This window comes from Ctenocephalides felis, unplaced genomic scaffold (assembly GCF_003426905.1).
Source record: "Ctenocephalides felis isolate EL2017-DRISC unplaced genomic scaffold, ASM342690v1 CF-g0.4_SCAFFOLD_01886, whole genome shotgun sequence".
NCBI classification, from domain to species: Eukaryota; Metazoa; Arthropoda; class Insecta; order Siphonaptera; family Pulicidae; genus Ctenocephalides; species Ctenocephalides felis.
Genome location: NW_020538040.1, coordinates 127,704,669 through 127,729,915, shown reverse-complemented (window position 1 = coordinate 127,729,915; position 25,247 = coordinate 127,704,669). Strand labels below are relative to the sequence as shown.

General features: G+C 29.4%; 1 protein-coding gene across 2 annotated transcripts in view; it reads left to right on the top strand.

Annotated features, from left to right (window-relative positions):
* The first annotated feature begins 5,422 nt into the window (after positions 1 to 5,422).
* The window catches only part of LOC113377402 (receptor-type tyrosine-protein phosphatase kappa), a 98,703-nt gene continuing 78,878 nt past the window's right edge, over positions 5,423 to 25,247 (top strand). The window contains exons 1-2 of one of the 2 annotated variants that reach the window (XM_026617715.1): positions 5,464 to 5,506; positions 15,692 to 15,712. In XM_026617715.1, the coding sequence (XP_026473500.1) occupies positions 5,479 to 5,506; positions 15,692 to 15,712 (49 nt within the window). In that variant the 5' untranslated portion in view covers positions 5,464 to 5,478. Of the gene's footprint in view, positions 5,507 to 15,691; positions 15,713 to 25,247 lie in introns of both variants that reach the window. The other variant, XM_026617714.1, reaches the window with a different exon arrangement.

The window sequence follows — 25,247 nt, the reverse complement described above, 5'->3', positions numbered from 1 at the left end:
AGCGGCTTTTGAAAGCTTTGTTTCCAAATTATTAATAAGTGTATAAACTTAACTATTAACAAAATATTTATTTATGAGTGCATTGCAATGTGAAAAACTGTCGCAGATTATTCAATTCTGTACAAATATTCTAAACATGTTTTGGACAAGAAAAAACGTGTAGCAAGTTCATTAAGAACAGGATCCAAAAACGCCAAAAAATTTGTTAATCAATAACTGATAAACGACTCGACGGATCATTGACAAAAACTAATCAGCACGATTCTCAAATAGTACCTTTGTATTTTAAAAAAAACGTCGACTAAAGATGAAATTTTGCCTCACGTAAAAAAGTGCTGCTCATTTTTCAAACTGTGATAATCTTTTAAAGTTTAAACGACTTGTCGTAAGGTCCAAATATTTAGGTATATTTGAGATCATGATATCTATCGCCAAATATCATCGTAATTATCACAATAATTCAAAACTTTCAAAAAACTGATTTTTTTCTAAATTCCCAACAAATAGATTATTTAAAAAATATCGAATTTGAAATTTGAAAAAAAAAGTTTTATAAAAAAATTTATTTTTCAAAATTTTAAGAAACTCTTAAATATAAAATGAATGGATAACAAAATTTGCAGAAAATATTTATAATGACCTATTTCAAAATATTTAAAACAATTGTTATTAATAATTGAATAATTGTTATTAATATTTGTTGATTATTGATCATTTTTATTCTTCGAATATTAAAAAACCGCTAGTTTTACATTCAAATATGAATTGAGAAAATCAGTATTTGCCGAACGTGCATACACATAGATATATTTTTTATAGACGCAATTTTTACAGCAATCAGAACTATTATGTGTTCTATAAGGTGTACTGACTGCTTATTATTAAAATGATGGTGTTGTTAGTAGGCAATCCAATGATTGTCCTTACTCTATCTCAGATATATTATAAATTTTTATACTGGACGCTATTAGAAGCCAAGCCCCGGTCGTCATTTTAATTGGTGTATTGTAGTATTGCCGGATTAAGGGCTACTTTCACTTGGAAACATAGTGCTATCTATATTTCCAAGTGAAAACAGTTGTCACTACTGCTTGACAACAGGCTGTTCGAAGCGGATATCGAATCCGGGACGTCGGAATCAAGTCGCGTCGCTCTTAACCGCTTACCTATGGGCACTCACTGTATACTGCTCCTTGACGATTATTCGGATTTTGATAAATCTTTCTGAAGTTTATTAAGGAAATTTTCTAGGATGTATGTGATTATAAAGTACTGGTATGTTTGTGCAATATTGTAGAAATAAACGGAACAAATTGCAAAAATCGACATGTCATTGTTTGCATTGAAAATAAATGAAAACTATTATCTGCCAAAAATTTCAATTTATTTATGAACCTCACAATATGTATAATAAATTTATGATTATGAATAAGAAAAATGAAATGTCTACATTATTATTGCCAAAAAGCAGCTGAGATGTGCCAGAAATTAAAATAATATAAAATACAGTATATGTATGACAGATTGAATGATACACATATGAACAAATACGACAAATTAATTCACTTAAAATATGAAATTAAGTATTAATCAGGGCCGGTCCTACCTTTAATGCGATGCATGCAAAAAATACGAGTGCACGCCTTAGGGGGCGTCAACACAAGATTCGGATATGAAATTTTCAATATAGTTTTTTTTCATTATATAATTTTTTTGCATCTTTTACTAATCTTTCCACAATATTTTTAAAATTCGTAAAAATTTCACTTCATAACAATAAATGAGAAAGTAAAGATGAATACATACAATTCGGCCCTCACGATATCGATTAGGAGAAGTTTAAGATGCAATTTTGGATATCTTAAACAATAAAAAATTAAATTAATTTAATCCAACATGAAGTACCAGTGTTATGTTATGGTTATGGTTATGTTATACCGTTTAAAAGACTTCAATTTCCGATATGGTGTGGGAATTCATCATTTTATTTAAAGCAGTTCTACATTTATCATATTATAAATGTATATGTATTTTGCGTAAAGAGTAATTTAAAAAACAATAATTATTATTTTTAGGTAAACGGTAAATATTAGTATATTACATTATATTAAAAAATTGTAGACATGGGTACAGAACAATGTCTGTCGGGTCATCTAGTAAGAATATAAATATAAATATATTTATTATTATGTATAACAAAATAATTTCACGAAACTATAAAATTAATAATAAACATATATAAATATAAATATATTTATTATTATGTATAACAAAATAATTTCACGAAACTTTCAGTGCACTTTCTGATTTTATCTCAATATAATATACATAAATATAATATAATATAAACATAAAAATATAAGTAAGTACATGTGCATATACCTAATATGGTTCTCGTCTAAGGTGTGTTTTATATTCTCATATTCTAAACGTACATATTGTTTTTTTCTCAAAATATATATTTGTACGGAATCTTTAGTGCATGTTCGACTAACACTGATTTTCCGTCATGAAAATACTATGGAGCCATCTGTTGGGAAAATAGCAGTGTCGCTTTTCAATTTTCGGAACTCAAATGAAAGTCGTAGGTATGACAGATTTAGAATTCCTTCGGACTCGCCTGTTTTCCCAACGAAATACACACCTACCTCTCAGTTTAGTTAAAGACGCGGCCTGACAAGGATGTTGTAGTTAAATTCTTTTAAAAAAATCTATAAATTTTTTCCAATTAGTCAGCAATTAGCATTAACTGTAACATAAAATTACAAACAATCGGTGGAGTAACAAACTATAACATAAAATCATAAAAAATTGTGTAAATGTAAATGGAAGTTTAAAAACAGTGTTCTGATGACATGTGACAATGTGTTTTTGACGTGTACGTGAAATCAGTAAATAAACACGCCGGAATCGATTGTATGAAAGTTTCTGATTATTAAATCATTAAATCAAAATCAAATAAGATTTTTAACATTTTTATTGCGACACCCCAGTAATCACGTAAAACCTACACCTAAATCTATGGGAACATATTGATGTAAACAAATGACGTGATGTTTGATTATATTAATTGTAAATGAATTGAATATATATATATATATATATATATATATATATATATATATATATGCAAATATAAGTACATTTTTCCACTTTTGTAGTTACATTAATGCTATAAAATATTATGAAACCATTCATCATATCAGACTTAAAACTTATTTTTTATTGTTAATATTAATATTAATAATATTAATAAGTGTTCCAATTCAAAAAAGTTTTATATAAGATATTTTCCATTGCTATTTCTCAGCACAGTGTCTGAAAGCGCTATTTCAATTGCAAGCATATTTTAATCTACTTACATATAGCAAAAATGCTATATATATATATATATATATATATATACCGGATTTTATAGTTTCAACACACTTTTTCTAAATGCATAGGAAAAGATAAGTGTATTGAAACATAGGAGTTGTTAGTCTAATAATATAACGTTTTAACTAATTTAAGTTAAACCTGTTCGGTTCATATTGATTCGGATTAGGCCTTTGTAGTAATTATATGGATATATAACAATTTTTAGACACACATTTTCATACACTTTAATAGCTAGTTTTATACCAATTATTTACACTTACAATATTGCAAAGTTAACAAGAAACAAAATAGTGAGGTATTCAACTTTCATCGATTTGTTGATTTCATAGAATTTATACTATTATCGTTTAATAGTTGTTTGACAATTTAAATATTTATTCAACCATGATTACAAATAATGACGGACGAAATCATTAATGACCTATTCATGAATTAGAATGAATTTACAGTAATTATACAGCACAGCACATTGATAAATTATTCACGACCATCCCTCGACCCTCAGCTCTCATCTAGTTCAATTAATGACAAAATTATTTATCCTCAGGAGCGTCGTTTCATGGTATCTATTAATAATTCACTTTTCTTCAAGTCGTCTTCAACGAGTTTTAAAGGAATTAAAAATAACAACTGTTTCAATGTTCGCAACATCTTTATTTTTAGAATTCGTGTCGATGATGAATTCGATCAAGAACGAAAACTTGCAAATAAAATGAAGCTCTCATTTTTACAAGATGGAGTAGGGGAGACTGGGTATGATTGTGCCACTTGTTTTTTGATCTGCCATAATTTTGTTAATTTACCAGTTAGCTGGGAGAAAAGTAAATTAAATTGTAATTTGAACATTTGTCTACGTGGAAATACAGAAATACTGTCCTTAAAGTCAGTTCGCTCACACACCTGATCAGAACATGTATAATATATATATATATATATATATATATATATATATATATATATATATATATATATAGCTTTTAAATGCAACCTGGAACTCGGGCCATTTTTCGGTTATTGTGGTTAATTTTCATTAATTTTGTTGATTTAAGCTTTGGATCTGTAATCATAAACAAAAATTAAGATATGTTCACAGTAAAAAATATTGGTACAATTGGTTGAAGTTTTCAAGAATTAACTTTTTGTTGAACTAGGAATGTAAAATTTTCAAACTTTGTTTCAACTTTGAGAGACTGCCCTTTAAAGAATGCACCAAAGTGAAGAAATTTCATCAAAATTGATAATTTTATGATAAAAAAATTGAGTATAAATATAAAAACCTAAAAAAAAACACGATAACGGCTAACGCATTTCGCTCAAGGTCTGCTCACATATTTCTCTCTCAAAAATTGAAGCTTGTGCGTTCAACAAACATTTGAACTGATTGTGAGTAAAATGCATTAGAAAAATCATGTTATTTTTAGGTTCTCATTTTTTGAAAACTAACCACAATAACCGAAAAATGTTTACATTTTCACCAAAGGTTGCACTTACATAAAAGCCCTTCATGTCCAAATACCGTGATTTTTTTTTATAAATTTTATTAACCAGATGCGTAATATTTTAGATTAGCCTGTCTTTTTTGTGAGTACTTAACTTTGTTACTTCCTTGAATTTGTTATTGATTTTAACTATGTATAAAATTGTTTCGAAAATGTATGTAATTATAAATACAAATATGCTTGCATGAGTAAATAGACAAAAGTAAATAGTCGATTAATTGTGCTGACTGTGTGTCCATCTCATGTAATGAATTTTCCTACCCATGTAGAGTTTTCGTGCTTAATAAATGATCAAACTATTAAGACTAAAGCAAGAAAAAAGTAAACAGCAAATAGAAAACTTGCGTATTATATAAACATTGGTATTGCAAGAGTTAATAGCAAGTAGTGATCGGAAATGTCCAGCCGAACAGCGACGAGCGGCGCAGGAGGCCGGAGCCGCGGCACGGGAGGCGGTTGCTCGAGTGCCGCTGCCTCTCAGCGCAAACACCGCTCGAGGTCGAGCACGCGATGTCCGGACGTCGAGAAGCCGAAGAAGAAAAAGCAATTGACGGCTGCCACCAGTTTAGTATCGATACCAAACACTATTAAATTATCGATGCTCAATAGTGGACTTATATCATTCGGTGAGTAGAATGCTTTTTTAATTTTATTTTTTTATCTACTTATCGTTTTTTGAGATTTGTGCTTTGTAACCATCTTCCTTTGTTTCATCATTATGTTGTTTGACGTTTCTATATTAAAAATTATCTACTATCATAAATTTTAGCAATTAGGCCTAAAAATAGAAAAATTGATGACCTTAATACGCCATGTATTAATTTACAAACACATTTTACGTGATACGAAAATACGAATTCAAAAACTAAATGATTCGAATTTGGAAAAAAATGTGATTCAATTCAACTCGAATCATGTCTATATATATGGACAAATAAAACCCAAGACAAATATTCATCGTTGCATTTATTTAGTAAATGTGATCAAACTTTATGAAAAAATTTTTAGTTTTACCAATATACCCGACAACGTAAAGATTGTAAATATAAATTACTATCATAATAAAGTACAAAATAATTAAAAATGATTTAATTTTAAAGAAGGTTGAAATATATTTTCAAATAACTTTGAATAATAAAGAACCAAAAGCTTCTGCATGATTAAAGCATGTTAAACAATATTTGGAATTCTTGTCTATATTCTTGTTATGTTGAACATAAAGTTGTTGATAAAGATTACTATTATTTATTAATATATGATACCAGTGCGCCTGAAAATTCCATTCCGTTTTAAAGAAAAGCACATTTTTTTGGCAAAATTATTTCTTTTCTTTAACATATTTGCTTTCGAAGACGATATACTGATTATAGCGAACTTTCAACTTTTTAATACCATTTTTGTAGTACAATTTGTCCTTTATCCCAAAAATCGTTGATTATCTCTTCATTCGACAAACATTTCTTCGCAGCGTGCATATTTTTCGGATCTGAGAGCACGAAATTGTCGCTGGGTAAGAGATCTGGAGAAGACGGTTGGTGGCGAAGCTATTCGCAGCTCAATTAAAGTAGTTTTACCACTGTTTTCACTGATTTGTGACATGTTGGGTTGTCCTAATGAAGAAGCACCTTTTTCTTCTTCAAATAAGGCCGTTTTTCGATTAATGTCTTACAATAGTCACTGTTATTTCTGGTTTTAGTCAAGATAAACGATGAAGATCATTTTTGCGTATACAAAAAAAAAAAACTCACGTCATAACCTTGCCATCTGATCGATTTCATTTTTCCTCGTTTGTCTAGTCCACTCAGCTACTACTACCACTCACTATTGGAGTGTTCTGAATCTACTGAATTAACATATAGTCTTTAAATCACATATTTATTATCAAAATTAAGTATTAATTAATATTCAATAAACAATTTTGCTGTCGGTGTTCGGTCTAATAAACAAACTTGATGAAACTTGATAAGCATACGCTTTGGTTAGATTTTTGATACGATCGACTGAGCCGTTCTTTGTATTAGCAGAAAAGTGAAAAATTTTCTCGCTCACTTTTTAGTCTAAAATTCTGAATCTATTTTAACAACTCAATAACTATTCGAAAGATATTTTTTGGGAGTCGTGCTGATTAATTTTGGACTAAGATCAGTCGAGTCGTTTCTTTGTAATTAACTGTTGAAAAATATGTTTTCGATGAAATTTTTGATTTTGATAGATAATATAGATATCATAATTTCAAAGATCGTACTAAAATTTTACAGCCATACGGCAAGTAGTATAATTTTAAAAATTCTTCATAGTTTGAAAAAAGTTGCTTTTGTGATATGATAAGTCAATTGTTAATTCAGTAAAATATGGAATAAAATACTACAATTTTTGGACGTATAAACAGGTGTTTTTGCATTATCAATATTACTCGTATAATTACAAATAATTTATGACATGTGTTACATAAAATTCAATTGGAAATCGTAATCTAAGATTTAATTAAAAATGAAAACTTTGTTTTTGGAATAAACAGTTGAGAATTTTATCTAAATATCTGAATCTCAATTAAGATGGATTAAGTTAATTACAATTTTCGGAAAGTTCGTGCAACTAAAACAAAATGCCACTTTTTTTGTTGAAGCCCTATTTTTAAGAATTATTATAGTAATTACATATTTTTTTATCTCGATTTCTGTCGGTGGACAGAAATTTTGAATTTCAATTGAAATTTCCCGTACTGGTATTTTAATGATATTTTATTATCGATCCATTAAGAAAGTACCAGTCTGGCAGTCATCTCGCGGTTGCGTCATCTCTTCAATTTTTTTTTTTTTTTTTTTATTTATTTATTTATAGCAATCAAGATACAATTTATCTTATAAACTATTATGACACAATGGAGAAAGAAAAAAAAATATAATAAAAATAATAACAATAATAATAATAATAATGAATAAATAAATAAGTAAATAAAAAATAATATTAATAATTATATTAAAGAAAAAGAAAAAAAAAAAAATAATAATAATTAATAGAGTTCACTCCAATGAGTGAAGCCTAGTGTTTCATTTAAGGTCGCTTGGCCAACATCTTTTCAATCTTCTTAGTGATGAAGAGCCGATTAAAGAAGCAATGAGCTGGTTGTAGTGACACTCAATTTTTGAGAGGTAGATCGAGCTTCTGTCCTTGATGACATCTGTGACGTAAGGAATATCTAATTCTTTATGAATAGCATGGTTAGTTATGTACCACGGTGCGTTGACTATATTTCTTAGTATTTTGTTTTGACATCTTTGCATCATTACTATATTGGATTTGCTTGCGCATCCCCATAACTCGATACCGTAAGTCCAAACGAGAATTTTTAAAAATGTCAAAAAATTTGTTTTGTAACTTGCTCCCACAAGGCTCAAATTTTGAGGGTGTATTCTTTTAACTGTTCAAAAAGTATATGTAAACAGCCAGACCATTCTGATGGTTGCAAGGAGTCAATGTGTTCTACAAAGATTCGAACAATATTTGCAGTACTAAAAGAAAAAATAATAGTTCAAAAGTTTCTGAACATTTTGGCATACCTTAAAAAAATGAATATATGTTTGTTTTTTTATGCATTCCAGACTGGTGTTTTGTCTGGGTATGTCTGACTCAATACCGCCCGGGTATAATACCGACTAAAACCTCCGCTTTGCTCTTGCCTCTGGTCCCCACGGAAACAGCCGTTAGGTTACTTCGTGGGGGAGGATCTGGAATGTCAAAATTCTTACCTCGATTTTATATTTAGCTTTTAATTGTGCAAAGTCCCATTTGCCTTTTCTCTTTTTATAGAACGCAGGTCAATTAGCACATCTTTCGCAAATCTGGACTGTTGCTGCCATCGGCCAATGTCGAAGCATCCTCACGAAGTGAGAATGCTTTGTTCTCTCAAAAACGTGATTTCTATTTGCTGCACTTTTTGCTTTTTATCTCCGTAACGGCTTGACCTGTCTTTACCAAAAACTAATCAGCACATCTCCCTTTCAATAGGAATCGAATGTTTTTTGAACTATTCAAATCTTCAAAACGTGGAGAAATGCAAACATTTTCATTTTCGATTTTCGGTTCATTGCTATAACTACCGTACGGGAAGTTAATAATATTTCAAAATTCATATTTTCGGGAAATTACTTCCGTTAAGTTTGCACTGACAATGAATGTAGCAATAAAGTGTATATTATTTACAGATTTATGTTTCTTTTAATTTACTTTCACTTTGGCACTTGTCATAGCTGCTGGTTTCATTAAAAATTTATTTTGGCTACTTTTGGTTTTCACACAACTTTTTGGTCTAATTCACGAGAATGCTATTATAAGAGAATACTATATAATGTATAATTTTTTTGTATATTATTTAATAGAACAATACAGTATTATATTATAAACTAGTAGTGCATGGCATCGTGCCTTAAGGCAAATTGCTGGAACTTCCCGTGTTGTAATGAAATGATCGAGGAATATTAAATGTTTCCAAATACATTTTTATAAATATTGTATCCTTGTCTAATATTTATAAGAATTATATAAACTGAATTGCAAAGTTGAAATTATTTATTTAAAGTTTATTAAAAAAGATTTAAAATTAAAATCTGAATTATTTTTGAAATACAAAAAAAAAATTGCGGACGTACAAAACACACACACACATCCATTTTTTCTTAGGTATGCCAAAATGTTCAGGAATCTTCAAAACGTCGAGAAATGCAAAAATTTTCATGTTCGATTTTTGGCCCATTACTATAACTATCATACGGGAAGTTAATAATAGGGTAGAGCAGGGCTTAAAGACTCTCGGGTAAAAAGGAGTACTGCCCATATCTCAAAAACCAGTGAAACTAAGAAGTTTTCAACATCAATACTTGAAAGTCGAGGCAAAATGTATATAACCAACCATGGTCTTGATTTTTATGACGTTGCTATCGGGTGATAAACGGCAATGTTTGAAAATCCATAACATAAGTATTTTCTTTTATTTTTATTTTATTTGTATTGGCATAATGAAGTACCGTTTAAATTTTTGCGAAGGCAGGTCTAGCGGCTTCACAGATCGAGTGAAAAAAATAAAAAAAACGCCATTTGGCTGTCAAAAATGATCATTAGACATATGTACATCAAATTATCAGATATTTTATAAAGATTTTAATAATAAGTATGAATTTGGTTACATTTTTCTGGGTTTAGTACCAATGTTTATCCGAGAGACTGCGATTGCTTTGAAAAAAGTTCAAAATATTCAGAAAAATTCAAGGTATAGAAAAAATAAATTTTTTCAAAAAAGTATTTTTCTTAAAAATTACAAAATTTTGAAAAAAATTTTTTTTTAAGTTCTCAAAAAATCTAAAAATTCTTTCAAAATTTTTGGTACGGGAAGTTCCAGCAATTTGCCTTAAGGCACGATGCCATGCACCACTAGCTTTAAGTCAGATTCAACCGTTTTTTATTTGACCTCTATAAAGGCTTACACCTGGGTTAATGAAAACTTTACTGAATCAAATTTGTAGAAAATAAAAAGTAGTAAATAAAAAAGTAAATTAAATTAAATAAAACAATTTTACAATTTATAACTGAGTTATTCCAACTCAGCTGATGAATATTTCTGACAAAATACCAGATTAAGGTTATTCACAGTGTTATCTCTGTGAAAATGCACCCATAAAATTTATATTTTGAAGTGGTTGAATAATGTAGCTATTATTTTGTTAAATTTCTTTAAAGTTAAAATAAGACATTGGACCTGTTTGCCCCTTGGCCGACCCAATTCACTACAGGCATGAGGTAAAAAGGACCAGATTACAAATTTTTAAAAAACAAAAAAAAAATCTACAATAATGATTTAGCTGGGAATTTGAACATAGTCATATAACTGTTCGTTTGATATGTATTTTTTGTTGTGATATAGTTGGATTGGTTTTCACAATATAATTGCCTAGAATCAAACCAGACCTATCCTACTAGCTCACTCTTATGTCACTTTTTTAATATAATACCTAAGAATATTGGAGATTTTTATTATTGAAATTTTTTTGATAAATGAGGATTCATACGCAAAAATGCAAACATCTACAGCGTGACGAATTTTCAAATATAATTTCTAGCGATTGTAAAGTTTGATTTTTAATGAGTGTCTAATTAACTTCTCGTAGAGTAAGTTATAATAATATTGATTTTTATTAGAAGGAATGAAACAAAATGAATCTATAAAGCTTCATTCTCAAATAGAATATTAGCATTGAAATATTTTGATCACATCAACAGCTCAGAAGCGCTATTTTCGTTGTTCAGCTCACAATAGAATGATTTGCTTCAAATGACACCTAAGGACAGCCAGAAAAGTAGGATTAAATAAGTTCTGTATGAATTTATAAATACAAAACGAAATAAATCATTTAACTAGTCGTATATGGCGCTGTACTTTAAGATAATAATTACTGTGAAGTCTCGTTTTATAACAAATATTAATGGATAAAATAAATGAAAAAAACAAAATATATACTATTGAAAAAACTTAGTGGTTGGTTCATTACAGCGAATGTTATGAGTTGTTTTTGTAACTTTCCTAGATACAAAAGTCAGTAAATATGTCAGGCTAAATGTTATTTTTGCCGAAAATTTACGTTTAAGTAAATCATACAAATTGTCACAGATTTTTTTATAGATAATATTAAAACAATAAAATAATCAACATCTATTTGTTTTATTTTTCGATATTTAGCGTTAATACTTATGTGTGTTATAAAAATGATATGATCCGTGTTTTAGCAACGGCTATTCCTACTATTGTGTACATCTTCTTCAATAGCATTATTTTTCCTTGTTTATATTAACTTCATCTTCACCTTTATGTCTAAAATCTTTACTCTTCAAAACTTGGTTATTATATATTTGTAAGAATAAGAATCAGTCGCGCCGTTTTTGTTTTTATATTTGGCTTGTTTTTTAACTTTCCGTAGGGTAAGTTATAGTAATCGCAAAAAAAATCGAAAATGAAAATTTTTATATATCTTTACGTTTCAAAACTTTCTGAACATTTTGACATACCTTAGAAAAAATGAATGTATGTGTGTGCGTGTGTGCGTCGACGAAAATTTGTATCCGAACACACATACACACACGCACACACACACACATACACACACATACACACACGTACACACACACATAAACATACATCCATTTTTTCTAAGGTATGCCAAAATATTCAGAAACCTCTGAAACGTAAAGATATATAAAAATTTTCATTTTCGATTTTTTTGCGATTACTATAACTTACTCTACGGGAAGTTAATAATCTATTTGAAATTATCCAAAACAATTATTGATTATTTTCATTTCTGGAATGATTAATTACGGTACGGGAAGTTCTAGCAATTTGCCTTAAGGGACGATGTCATGCGCCCCACTAGTTATTGTTTTAACAATACCCTTGCCAGTTATATTTAATATATTACACATTATTTAAAATTTAAATTTGTTATCAAAAAGGTCCAATGAAGATCCAATAAGCCGTTTGTAACTAATTATATCAACGACGTCCTGTGTACATACTTAATTTTTTTTTTTCAAATCATTAATTTAAAATTACGAATTATCACATGTTCAGAAATAGTTTTTTATTTTGCATAAATGATTTTTGTAATATTTCATAAATTTCTCTGTTTCGACTGACCTTGATCTTTTATGAGCCAATAAACTTTAAAGCCGGATGCTCGTGTAAGACTCTTGCGCACACGTTTGTCTCTATATATTCATCGATTTAGGAATTATTTTTCGTATATAAAAATCGCTTCAAATCAGGGGCGTAGCGTGCCTTGGCGGGGCCAATCAAAATTTGTTTAGAGGACCCTCATAAAGAAATTTTTTTCTACAAAATATAAAAATGCATAAAATTTATTTATCATCCTAATTATTTATTTATCGAATTTTCTCTAATTTTCTGAATTTTTCACAAATGATTCTAAATATATTTTCACTCTCCTTGGTTTTTTTTGAAGAACTGAATTGTTAAGTGATCTTTAAATTTTTTAAAGTTTCTGTCTCTAAAGTTTTACGTAAATCTTAATTAGTTTTAATTTAAAAAAAATTCTTTTAGCAGTTGCGATTGTAACTGGAAGGGCCAAGAATAAAATGCATACTGTTATTACATTGGGAAAATTGGATGAAAGCCTATTGCTTAATGAAATAAATTTCTTAGATTCCTGTATTTAAACTTATTTCTAGAACCATCAATTGGTCATGATCATATGAGATATCTTTACAGTAATTCAGTCGACAGTTTTCCGGAAACGTTTATTAATTCTCGATTTCAAAAAGACAAATGCTTTCAGTTACGTCTTATTTTTTGAAATCTTAGTTTGGTTTGTGAAATTAATATATCTAAATAGGAATAGTATACATTAAAATAAGATTTTGGATTTAAAATTCACTCATCTCGTGATTACTTATCATAATACTAGAAGAGCCAGTGAACTATTTGACTAACCTGTTTTCTCAAATCTAGAATTTTTTTTAATAATATTTTATTATCGTTTCATTAAGAAAGTGTCATTTTGGCAGCCATTCCGCGGTTCCGTCACCATCCCTTCAATTTTTGAAATTGTAAAAAGTACAGAAGAATACATAATAGTCACGACGCACAAGGGTGTGGGCGCATTGCCATACATAATCGGCTCCACACTTGCATTTAAATAATTTATACGCCATTTTGAAGGTCTTTTTGAAAACATCCGAAATACCAAACTTCAACTTTGTATCTCACCTTATGGCCGAGATATCATTGAAAACATGCCGAAGGGGCCCCTTTTTAACTTCCCGAAGGAGAAGTTTATGTTTTCATCAAAAAATCCGACTCGCTAATTTTATGTTTTCTCGCCGTTTCAAGTCATTCTGACTCAAATACGACCAAATTTGGAAAAAGTATGTATGTGTGTGTGTGTGTGTGAACAGATTTTTTGCCGTAAATCGACGTTTTCTCCAAAACGGCTGGACCGATTTCAAAAATTTAAAAGCCATTCGATATATCTCGATAAGGACGATTTGGGCTACGATCGGCGGAGCCGTTTCTTTGTAAATCGCAGAAAAGTGAAAAATTTTTCGTGCACGTTTTAGCCCGCAATTCTGAATCGATTTTGAAAATTCAAAGAAGAGATATTGGTTGGGAATCGTGCTGATTAGTTTTTGGTAAAGATCGGCCGGGCCGTTTTCTTGTAGTAAAGTTTTTAAAAAAAAAATTCGACGATTTTTATGATTTTTTTTATGGTAGATACCATAGTCTTATAGATAATACTCAAATATTACGGCCCTACGACAAGTCGTTTAATTTTAAAAATTCTTCAAAGTTTGCAAAAATTAGTATCGTTTTTTGGCATTTGTCAAAATTAGACCTTTGACCGACGTTTTCTCAAAAACGCCTGAATCGATTTCAGAAATTTAAAAGCCATTTGATGTGTTTTTGATGTGTGTTTTTGTAATTTGAGAAAGTGTTAAATTTTTCGTCTACATTTAAGTTCATAGTACCGAATCGATTTTAAACTAGCTGTAAGTGGAATTCTGTCTTGAGGCAATTAGGGCATCGTGCCTTAAGGCAAATTGCTGGAACTTCCCGTACCAAAAATTATTATTTTTTTTTAAAACGATTAACATTTTTGAAAAAAAATTACTTTGAAAAAATAAGATTTTTGAGAAACTATAAATTGGACAAAAAATTAGTTTTTTTTGAAAAAAAAAATTTTTGTAAAAAAATTTTTTTTTAAAACAAATTTTTTTAAAAAAAATTTTTTTTTTTGAAAAAAATTTTTTTTTTCTTTATTTTGACATATTGTGGAAGATCTGAACTTTTTAACTTCCCGTAGGGCAAGTTATAGTAATCGCAAAAAAATCGAAAATGAAAATTTTTATATATCTTTACGTTTCAAAGGTTTCTGAACATTTTGGCATACCTTAGAAAAAATGGATGTATGTGTGTGTGTGTGTGTGTGTGTGTGTATGTATGTATGTATGTATGTATGTATGTATGTATGTATGTATGTATGTGCGTGTGTGTATGTATGTGCGGATACAAATTTTCGTCGACGATTTCGGGAACACGGATCAACCGATTTGAATAATTCAAAAAACATTCGATTTGTATTGATAAGGAGACGTGCTGATTAGTTTTTTGGCGAAGGCAGGTCTAGCCGTTCCGAAGATACGGGGCAAAAGTGCCGAAAACGGTAACTCAGTTTTTAAGAGAACGGAGCGTCCGATTTGAATAATTCAAAAACATTTCACTTGTATTGACAAGGTGAAGAATCGATAAAATTTTCATGAAGGTAGGTCTAGCGGTTTCGGAGATATGGAGGAAAAGTAAAAAAATGAGCCATTTGGCGGTCAAAAATGATCATTAGACATATGCACATCAAATTATCAGATATTTTATAGAGATTTTAACAATAAGTATACATTTTGTTAACATTTCTATGGGTTCCGTACCAATGCTTATGCGTTAGACAGCGACGCGGCGCTTACGCGCTTTATATTTTGTCCCTATGCAGTTAAAGCAGTACGATTGCTTTCAAAAAAATTTCAGATCTTCTACAATATGTCAAAATACAGAAAAAAAAATTTTTTTTCAAAAAAAAAAATTTTTTTTTTCAAAGAAAAGTTATTTTTTGTCCAATTTATAGTTTCTCAAAAATCTTATTCTTTCAAAGTAATTTTTTTTTCAAAAATGTTAATTGTTTTTAAAAAAATAATAATTTTTGGTACGGGAAGTTCCAGCAATTTGCCTTAAGGCACGATGCCTTAATTGCCTTAAGACAGAATTCCACTTACAGCTAGTTCTGTTCTTAGCTTGGCGAATGTTGGTTACGATGTAAGACTTTGGGTCTATGGTTCAAGTGCTAATGACCCAAAGACAATGATACGATTTCTTTGTGAACTGTTTTCCTAAAAATTAGTATTGCAGTATAGTATGTCCTTACCCTATATTTCATTTTGTTCGTACTTTGTGGAATTCTAACGTCGCTTGTTCAAATGCCAAGTTGAAACCAAAGAAAGTTTTTGATAAATAAAATAATTATACTCAAAATATTTAAATAAAACACTATTCATATTATAGAATTAATAATATACATTTAAGATTATATTATATTGATATACAAATTCCATTATTTTTCATTTAACACGTTAATCGCCACGATAATATCAGAAAAAATCATGTGGTCATGTGCTCTGGTAACTTTATTAGATAAATACGTTAAAAATGTATCAAGAAAACTTAATGTATCAAAGAATTTTTTGCCTGATTCCTACAAAAACGCCATCTTTTATGTTACAGATATATGACTGGCGTGGTTCTATAATTATATTAACCCTTTGTCCTCAAATTAAATTTGGAGATGGATACCATGCCATTCGGACTTAATTTCTGTAGATAGTGAGTGAACAAAGGACCGGAAAGGGTTAACTTTTTTTTCTTGACTAGCCGTGTCAGTCTTATATCTAAACCAAGAAATTTTTAGGTTTTGTTCTTGGTAGGCCAAGCTTTCGAAACATACTGCAAATAAAACGTGATTGACATAGCCTTCTACCAAATTCCGTATGTCAGATACATATACTCGTATATCGTATGTTTAACATCACATATGACTGATATATGAACATTGACGTTTCAAAGAGTGTTTTTAGGGAGGGCAAGAGATTTCAGTTTTCGTTTAAAACATTTAAAAGAACTGTATCTTATCTATCTGTTTTTATTGAACCCTAAAATTGGACATATAATTTACTTACTATGCTTTATTGTTTGTATGGAGCTGAGAGAACCTTGTCCAACATCGCTGTTTTCTCTCGTAAAATCTTTTTGAACTCTTTCTAAAGCTATAATACAAAAATCAAAATTATTTATATGAATTTAATAAAAAATTCTATTATCATATAAATATAACCTCCTTGTAGATCCATGTCATCTAACTCTGCGTTTTGTATTCTTGCCAGTTGTGTTCGGAATTTCCGCGCCAACTTCTTTCTCTGGTAATCGGCTTCGATGTCCTGTTTAGTGCGAGGTATTCTGAACGGACGCAGCAACATAACATTACCACTGAAATATAGAAGAAAATAGACAACATAATAACATCGACTGGATAATTATAATGACAATTTTTTGCTTTGAAATTTTATTATCGCAGGTGACGAAGTATATAATATAGTAACATTAAATTTCCTAATGTTTGTTCATATTTAGACAAGAAATCTCCATTAACTTCTCGTGACGATAAAATAAAATCACTAGTGCATAATGTCTAAAAACAAATTGCTGTACCTTTCCGTACCGTAATTTAAAATTTTTAGGACTATAAAATTTCTTGAAAATTTTGAAAAGAATTTTTTTTGAAGTTTTTGAATATTTTGTATTTGTTTTAAGACTTCTGATAATTTTGATTTTTTTTTTAACTTCCCGTAGGGTAAGTTATAGTAATCGTCCAAAAATCGAATCAAAAATTTTTACATTTCTCGACGTTTCGAAGGTTTCTGAACATTTTGGCATACCTCAGAAAAATGGATGTGTGTGTGTGTGTGTGTGTGTGTGTGTTTTGTATGTCCGCGTTTTTTCGTCCACGTTTTCCTATTGATAGGGAGATGTGCTGATTAGTTTTTTTGGCAGAGGTAGGCCCAGAGGTTTTGGAGTTACAGAGCTAAATTTAAAAAAAATGGCTGTTTTTGAGAGAACTAAGCGTCCGATTTAAATGATTCAAAGAACTTTCTGCTTTTTTCAACAAAACAATTGATTTTGGAAAAAAAATTTTTGTTTCTAATTTTTTTTTCAAAAAAATTTTTTTGTAATTTTGGACTAAAAATTCAAAAATCACCCAAGCTAAGCACAGTCTAAGCGCCACTCTGGTAAGAAATGTTTACGCAAGTGCGTTTAGACTGTTTGTGTACTGGAGCACTTTTCCAATTTTGTGAAAATTATTGAAAAATGTGAAAATGCCGCCAAACTGAGCACAGTATAAGTAAAAATGTCGCACAGAATTATTTGCAAATGCGTTTAGACTGTGACTATGCGGGAGCACTTTTTCAATTTTGTGTAAATTTGGCAACTATTTTTTTTTGGAATTTGATTCGAAATGAAATGACGATTGTTAATGTTCTGGAGATCATAAATTGATTAATTTATAATTAACTTTCCATAGGGTAAGTAATCGCAAAAAAATCGAAAATGAAAATTTTTATATATCTTCACGTTTCAGAGGTTTCTGAATATGTTGGCATACCTTGGAGAAAATTGATGTATGTGTGTGTGTGCGTGCATGTGTGTGTGTTCGGATACAAATTTTCGTCGACGATTTCGGGAACACGGATAAAGCAATTTGAATAATTCAACTAGTGGGGTGGGTGGCATCGTGCCTTAAGGCAAATTGCTGGAACTTCCCGTACCGTAACGAAATGTTCGAGGAATAATGAATGTTTTCAAATAGATTATTAAAAATTAATATTGTAACATTATCTAATATTTATAAGAATTATATAAACTGAATTGCAGAGTTGAAATTATTTGTTTAAAGTATATTAGAACTATAGTCAGAATTAAAAATAAAATCTGAATTATTTTCGATATACAAAAAATTAAAAAAAAAAAAAAAAAAAAAAAAAAAAAAAAAAAATGGTACAAAATTTTTTTTTCCAAAATCATTATTTTGTTAAGACAAGCAGAAAGTTCTTTGAATCAATTGAATCGGACGCTTAGTTCTCTCAAAAACTGCCATTTTTTGTACATTTAGCTCTGTATCTCCGAAATGGCTGGGCCTGCCTTTGCGAAAAACTAATAACCCTTTCTCCCAATCATTACTAATGGAATGTTTTTTAGATAATTCAAATCGGATGCTCCGTTCTCTCAAAAACTCGATTTCTATTTTCTGCACTCTTTGCTCCTTATCTCCGTAACTGCTGGACCTGTCTTTGCCAAAAACTAATCAGCTCTTCTCCTTATTAATAGGAATCGAATGTTTTTTAAACCATTCAAATCGGTTGATCCGTACGCCCGAAAACGTGGACGAAATTTGTATCCATACATACATACACACACACACACACACACACACACACACACACACACACACATCCATTTTTTCTGAGGTATGCCAAAACGTTCAGAAACCTTCAAAACGTCGAGAAATGTAAAAATTTTCAATTCCGATTTTCGGCCCATTACAATAACTTACCCTACGGGAAGTTAAAAAACATTCTAGCCGTTCCGAAGATATGGGGCAAAAAGGGCCAAAAACGGTAACTTAGTTTTTAAGAGAACGGAGCGTTCGATTTGTATAGTTCAAAAAACATTTTACTTGTATTAACAAGATGAAGATTTGATCAAATTTTCATGAAGATAGGTCTAGCGGTTTCTGAGATCTAGTAAGAAAAACTAAAAAAAATAACATTTGGCGGTCAACAATAATCATTAGACATTAGACATATGCATATCAAATTATCAGATATTTTATTGAGATTTTTACAATAAGTATAAGTTTTGTTTACATTCCTATGGGTTCCGTACCATTGTTTTTCTGTTAGACAGCGACGCGGCGCTTACGCGCTTTATATTTTGTCTCTATGCAGTTAAAGCAGTACGATTGCTTTGAAAAAAAGTTCAGATCTTCCAAAATATATAAAAATGAAGATAACATTTTTTCCAAAAAAAATTTTTTATAAAAAAAATTGTTTAAAAATTTTTTTTTAAAAAAAAATTTTATTTTCAAAAAAAGTAATTTTTTGTCCAATTTAAAATTTCTAAAAAATCTTATTTTTTCGAAGTAAATTTTTTTCAAAAATGTTAATCGTTTTTAAAAAAATAATAATTTTTGGTACGGGAAGTTCCAGCAATTTGCCTCAAGGCACGATGCCTTAATTGCCTTAAGACAGAATTCCACTTACAGCTAGTTTTTCAAAGCAATCGTACTGCTTTAACTACATAGAGACAAAATATAAAGCGCGTAAGCGCCGCGTCGCTGTCTAACGCATAAGCATTGGTACGGAACCCATAGGAATGTTAACAAAATGTATACTTATTGTTAAAATCTCTATAAAATGTCTGATAATTTGATGTGCATATGTCTAATGATCATTTTTGACCGCCAAATGGCTCATTTTTTTACTTTTTCCTCTATATCTCCGAAACCGCTGGACCTACCTTCATGAAAGTTGTATCGATTCTTCATCTTGTCAATACAAATAAAATGTTTTTTGAATTATTGAAATCGGACGCTCCGTTCTCTTAAAAACTGAGTTACCGTTTTCGGAACTTTTTGCCCCGTATCTTCGGAACGGCTTGACCTGCCTTTGCCAAAAACTAATCAGCACGTCTCCTTATCAATACGAATCGAATGTTTTTTGAATTATTCAAATCGGTTGATCCGTGTTCCCGAAATCGTCGACGAAAATTTGTATCCGCACATACATACACACACATACATACATACATACATACACACACACATACACACACACACACACACACACACACACACACATACATCCATTTTTTCTAAGGTATGCCAAAATGTTCAGAAACCTCTGAAACGTAAAGATATATAAAAATTTTCATTTTCGATTTTTTTGCGATTACTATAACTTGCCCTACGGGAAGTTAAAAATTAAAAACTGTTCGAAAGATATTTGTTGGGAATGATACTGATTTGTTTTAGATGAAAATCTACCAAGCCGTTTTCTTGTAATTAACTGTTGAAAGGAAACTTAAGCCCATCTTTATGGAACTTTTTTTGGCGATATATATCATGGTCTTATGGAGCTTGCTAAAATATTACGGCCTTACGACAAGTAGTTTAATTTTGAAAATTCATCAAAGTTTGAGAAAATGAGTAGTTTTTTTGATGTTTGATAAAATTAAAATTATAGGATTTACTTGGTATAACGATAGAGTACTTGGTCTTGATGAACATACTAAACCATTAAAGCCCTACGGAAACTGGTTCAATTATCAAAATTATTGATTTTTGAAAATTTGCTTTTAGAAAATACTCCGAGTTAAAGTGTTCATTCGTTTTTAATGATGTGTAATAAATCCACTCGGAATACTTTTGATCACTCAAAAATTAATTTATTTTTTATTGATTAAGTCGATTATTTACACATTTACGGGAAGTTCATGTAACTTGCCTCAAGGCAAAATACCAATACTAACTAGTTCAAACTCACTTTTTGGCGTAACCATACAAGATATCGAAAAACAAATTACATGATTTCACTCACATTGGCTTATACCACATAATGTAGAACAATTAATGCCAAATAATTATTTATTATTAGCTAAAAAGGATAAAATAATTTTTCAATTGATGTTTTTGGATAGTGCATTTTGTTTAATTACTTACTTATTAGAGTTATTCAAAATCCCATTATTTTTTCTTTTAGTACAGCAAATATTGTTCAAACCAAATTTGTGGAACACATTGAAAACTTGAACAAATCAGAGCCAGTACACCCGCGCGTAACGCTATTAGTACCCTGCATAGGTTTCGTTCGGTCGGTAAGCAGTGTGCGATGCGGTGTACTATTGTTGTTTTAAAGTTTTTTTTAACGTATTTTAAAAGTAATACCCAAAGATTAGTGTAAGATGCGAAGAAATTATATCTCTTAAATCATGTTAACAAAACTAATTATATATTTGCCTATATTATTTCTGCATAGTTAATAAATAAATTTAGAGTATGATCACCACAAGGTATGTAATAAAGCTCGAGGATTTTTGTTCGAAAGTAAATTTTACATTCATTTTTCGTATTTGCTCTATTTCTATAACTCTAACCACACATGTCTTTAACGGAAATGTTCAAATTTTCCAAATGATCCGTTATTGTTGAGCATAATCCAGTTCCCATTGAATCAGTTAGATCAAAATTGCACAAAATGCTTTTTCATATTTTTACATCTCCATTTTTAAAAAGAAACAAATGGAACCATAATTATCATATGTATCCTTTTTAGTTGCATCGGGTAATCAGATGTACAATACAATATTATTGAATAATATAGCAAAGTTGTATTTAGTATGTACTAAGATTTCCACTGTCGTAATAACCTCCTACTGGTCTACTAAAACAAATGTTACAATTAAATTTTTCGGAATCAGCCATTTTTTAGACTCTGACTCTCCATTTCCCATTTTCCTCTATTATAATTTATGTCTATTTTTCTCAACAAATTCTGTTTCAACTAAATCAACTTGTATTTTTTGTCAATAATGCCCTATTCAGCTGGGTCATCTAAGTTTCAAAATATGAACTAAGAAAACAGTTTCATCGACAACTAAATTTAAGTGTTGCGTTTCATATTGTAGTTCTACATTTATTATTATACAATTAACATTAATTTATATTTGAACTTAATCAATGGCTTTACTAGTATTCAATAAGTCAGAATATTTATTAACTTTGTGTAGGGTAATTTAAAAGTAATGGGCCAAAAATCGAAAATGAAAATTATTGCATATCTTCACGTTTCGGAGGTTTCTGAACATTTTGGCATACCTCAGGAAAAATGGATACGTGTGCGTGTTTATGTGTGGAGACAATTTTTCCTCGACGATTTTGGGCGTACGGATTATCCGATTTGAATGGTTCAAATTCTATTGATGGTTCATCAATATCAATTGATTGAATGATTCTCATCAATTCCTATTGATGAGAAGGCGTGCTGATTAGTTTTTGACGAAGACACGTCCAGCGGCTTCGGAGATATGGAACAAAAAGTGCTAAAAATGACAGTTTTTGAGAGAACTAAGTATCCGATTTGAATGATTTAAAAAACTTTCTGCTTGCCACGCGTGTTCTTTTTTACTTTTTTAATTTTCAAACAAAAAAAATTTAATATAGAAAAATAATTCGGATTTTAATTCTAATTCTAATATTTTAGTTCTAAATATCATTTATTATTAAATATATTTACAACAAATAATTTTAACTTTGCAATTCAGTTTATATGATACTGAGAAATATTAGACCATGTTTTTTATTTTAAATCCGATGGATTAAGTTTTGTTTATTTACTTTTTCTAAAATAAGAATAATGAAAGTTACATTATTTATAATAATCTATTTGAAAACATTTAATATTTCTCGAATATTTTATTAAGGTACTGAAAGTTCCAGCAATTTGCCTTAAGGCACAATGCCATACACCACTACTAGTTTATTTATTATTTACAGGTCGTCAGAATAATGGTATTATTATAATAAAGCTCATGTCAATATTTTGCAATTTTTCATATAATTTAATTTATTATTTTATTATTTATTTATTTCTTATTTAATCCATTTACTATATACTTATTTATTTTTAATTAATTAACTTCCCGAAGGTTAAGTTAAGTAATCGAAAAAATAAATCTATAATGAAATTTTTTATATATCTTTATGTTTCAAAGGTTTCTGAAGATTTTGGCATACCTTAGAAAAAATGGATGTATGTGTGTGTGTGTGCGTGGTTGTTTCTTGAAAAAAAAATAGTGTTTATACATTATAAATATTTTTTTATTAATTTAATAAATATTTTTACAATATCATTATTTTGTTTTAGAAATTTTAGGAAATTTTAAATTTAATTTAATTCGCAACAAATTTATAAGTGTCTTTACATTTTCTTTCGCTTCTTTAACAAATTAATAAGTATTTTGTTTTACAAATTTTTAGATAAAATATTTGTTTTTTAACAATTTTTGAATTATAAGTTTTCAGTTAGCAAACTAATAAGTATTTAACAAATAAATATTTTCAGAATAAGAATTTTGTTTAACCAATTTATAAATATTTGTGAGTACTATTATTTAGTTTAAAAAACTGAAATAAATATGGAAAGTTCAGTTTAGTTTAGTTTAAATAACATAAGTTTAGTGCATTAAAGCACATTGAAACAGTCCAGTACTAAACGAACTTGGGAATGAGGCGTTTGTAATTCCATTTTAAAAGCTTTAATAAATATATTTTGTCACAAGCAGAAGTTTAACTGCTTTCTATTTTTATGAACGGCTTTCTTAACTTCTCTCACAAAGTTTGTCTTCGGTATAACGATTTATAAACTACGTGTAAATTCGAGAGTTTTTTAAAAGCTACTTCTACTTTAACGGTTTTAATATTAAACAAGTAGTGTATGGCTAATGGAAAATTTTAATAAGCAAATTCAATTTAAAAAGAAATTGAAACTCATGTGAAGAGTGCGGAACTTCAAAACAAAGCAACAGTCTTTGTAACAAAGACTTGATTTTTGAAAAATTTATCAGCATTTTTGTTTTTCAAAACTATTCGGCAAAATGCTAAAGCTTTGCATGGATATATATTCGCTTAGAACGAATATTATTAGTTTTAATTGTAACAAATTGTATTTGAAAAATCTATTAATTATTAAAGTTTAGTATAGTTTTTTAGTATAGTTGAAAGAAAATTATCGAATGCATTACTAAAGAAATTAAAAGGTTATTGTTTGATATGATATTTTATAAATCTTAGAAGGCTGTCGTGTGTAATTGGATGAATGAACTTAGAAATTGCGTGTGTAATTGGATGAATGAATTGACGGACTACATTATACAAAGTCCGGTGATTTGCATATAGTGGCATATCAGATGATGTATACTAATTTAAAAAGACATGTTTGTTTTATTGTAATGGATTGAATTAGTTGTGAATTCAAATTTTACAAATTCAAATTCAATTTTTACATAATATATTTTACTCGTAGTGGAAATACGGGCAAAATGACATGTATGGAAAAAATGGATGTATGTATGTGTGTGTATGTGTCTAGTCATTTTGAAGATACGGGGCAAAAAGTGCCAAAAACGGTAACTCGAAATTTTCCAGAACTGAAACCAAAAAAAACTTCAAGCAATAATTTATAAGTTTTACATAGTTTTATTAACATATTTTATGATTAAATAAATTTTATAATAAAAATAAATCGCTGATTTTTGTCACGTTGAAGTACCAGATGCAATTTTTGTATAGGGGATCTCTAAGGGGAGGGGAGTTCTTGTAGAATTTCCGAGGCAAGCAATTGGTTGTCATGTTGAGCTAGAATTCCCGCACATAACACATAATGCTAATTTAGGTTTCCATATTTTATATATTAAATTATAACACACTGATGATGAGACAAACGTAGTCTCGAAACGGTTGTGAAATTATTATTTAATAAATAAGTGCAAAAAAGTGTTGTTTATTCATATTTCTAAATTAATATCTATCTATCCACTCAGAATACATTAACTAAGATTAACTAATTGTAAGTACTATTTACTATTTTGTTTTTCTTTTCACTCCAATTTAGTTGTTTTCAGTTTTTAATTTTATTTTTAGTTTCCACTGA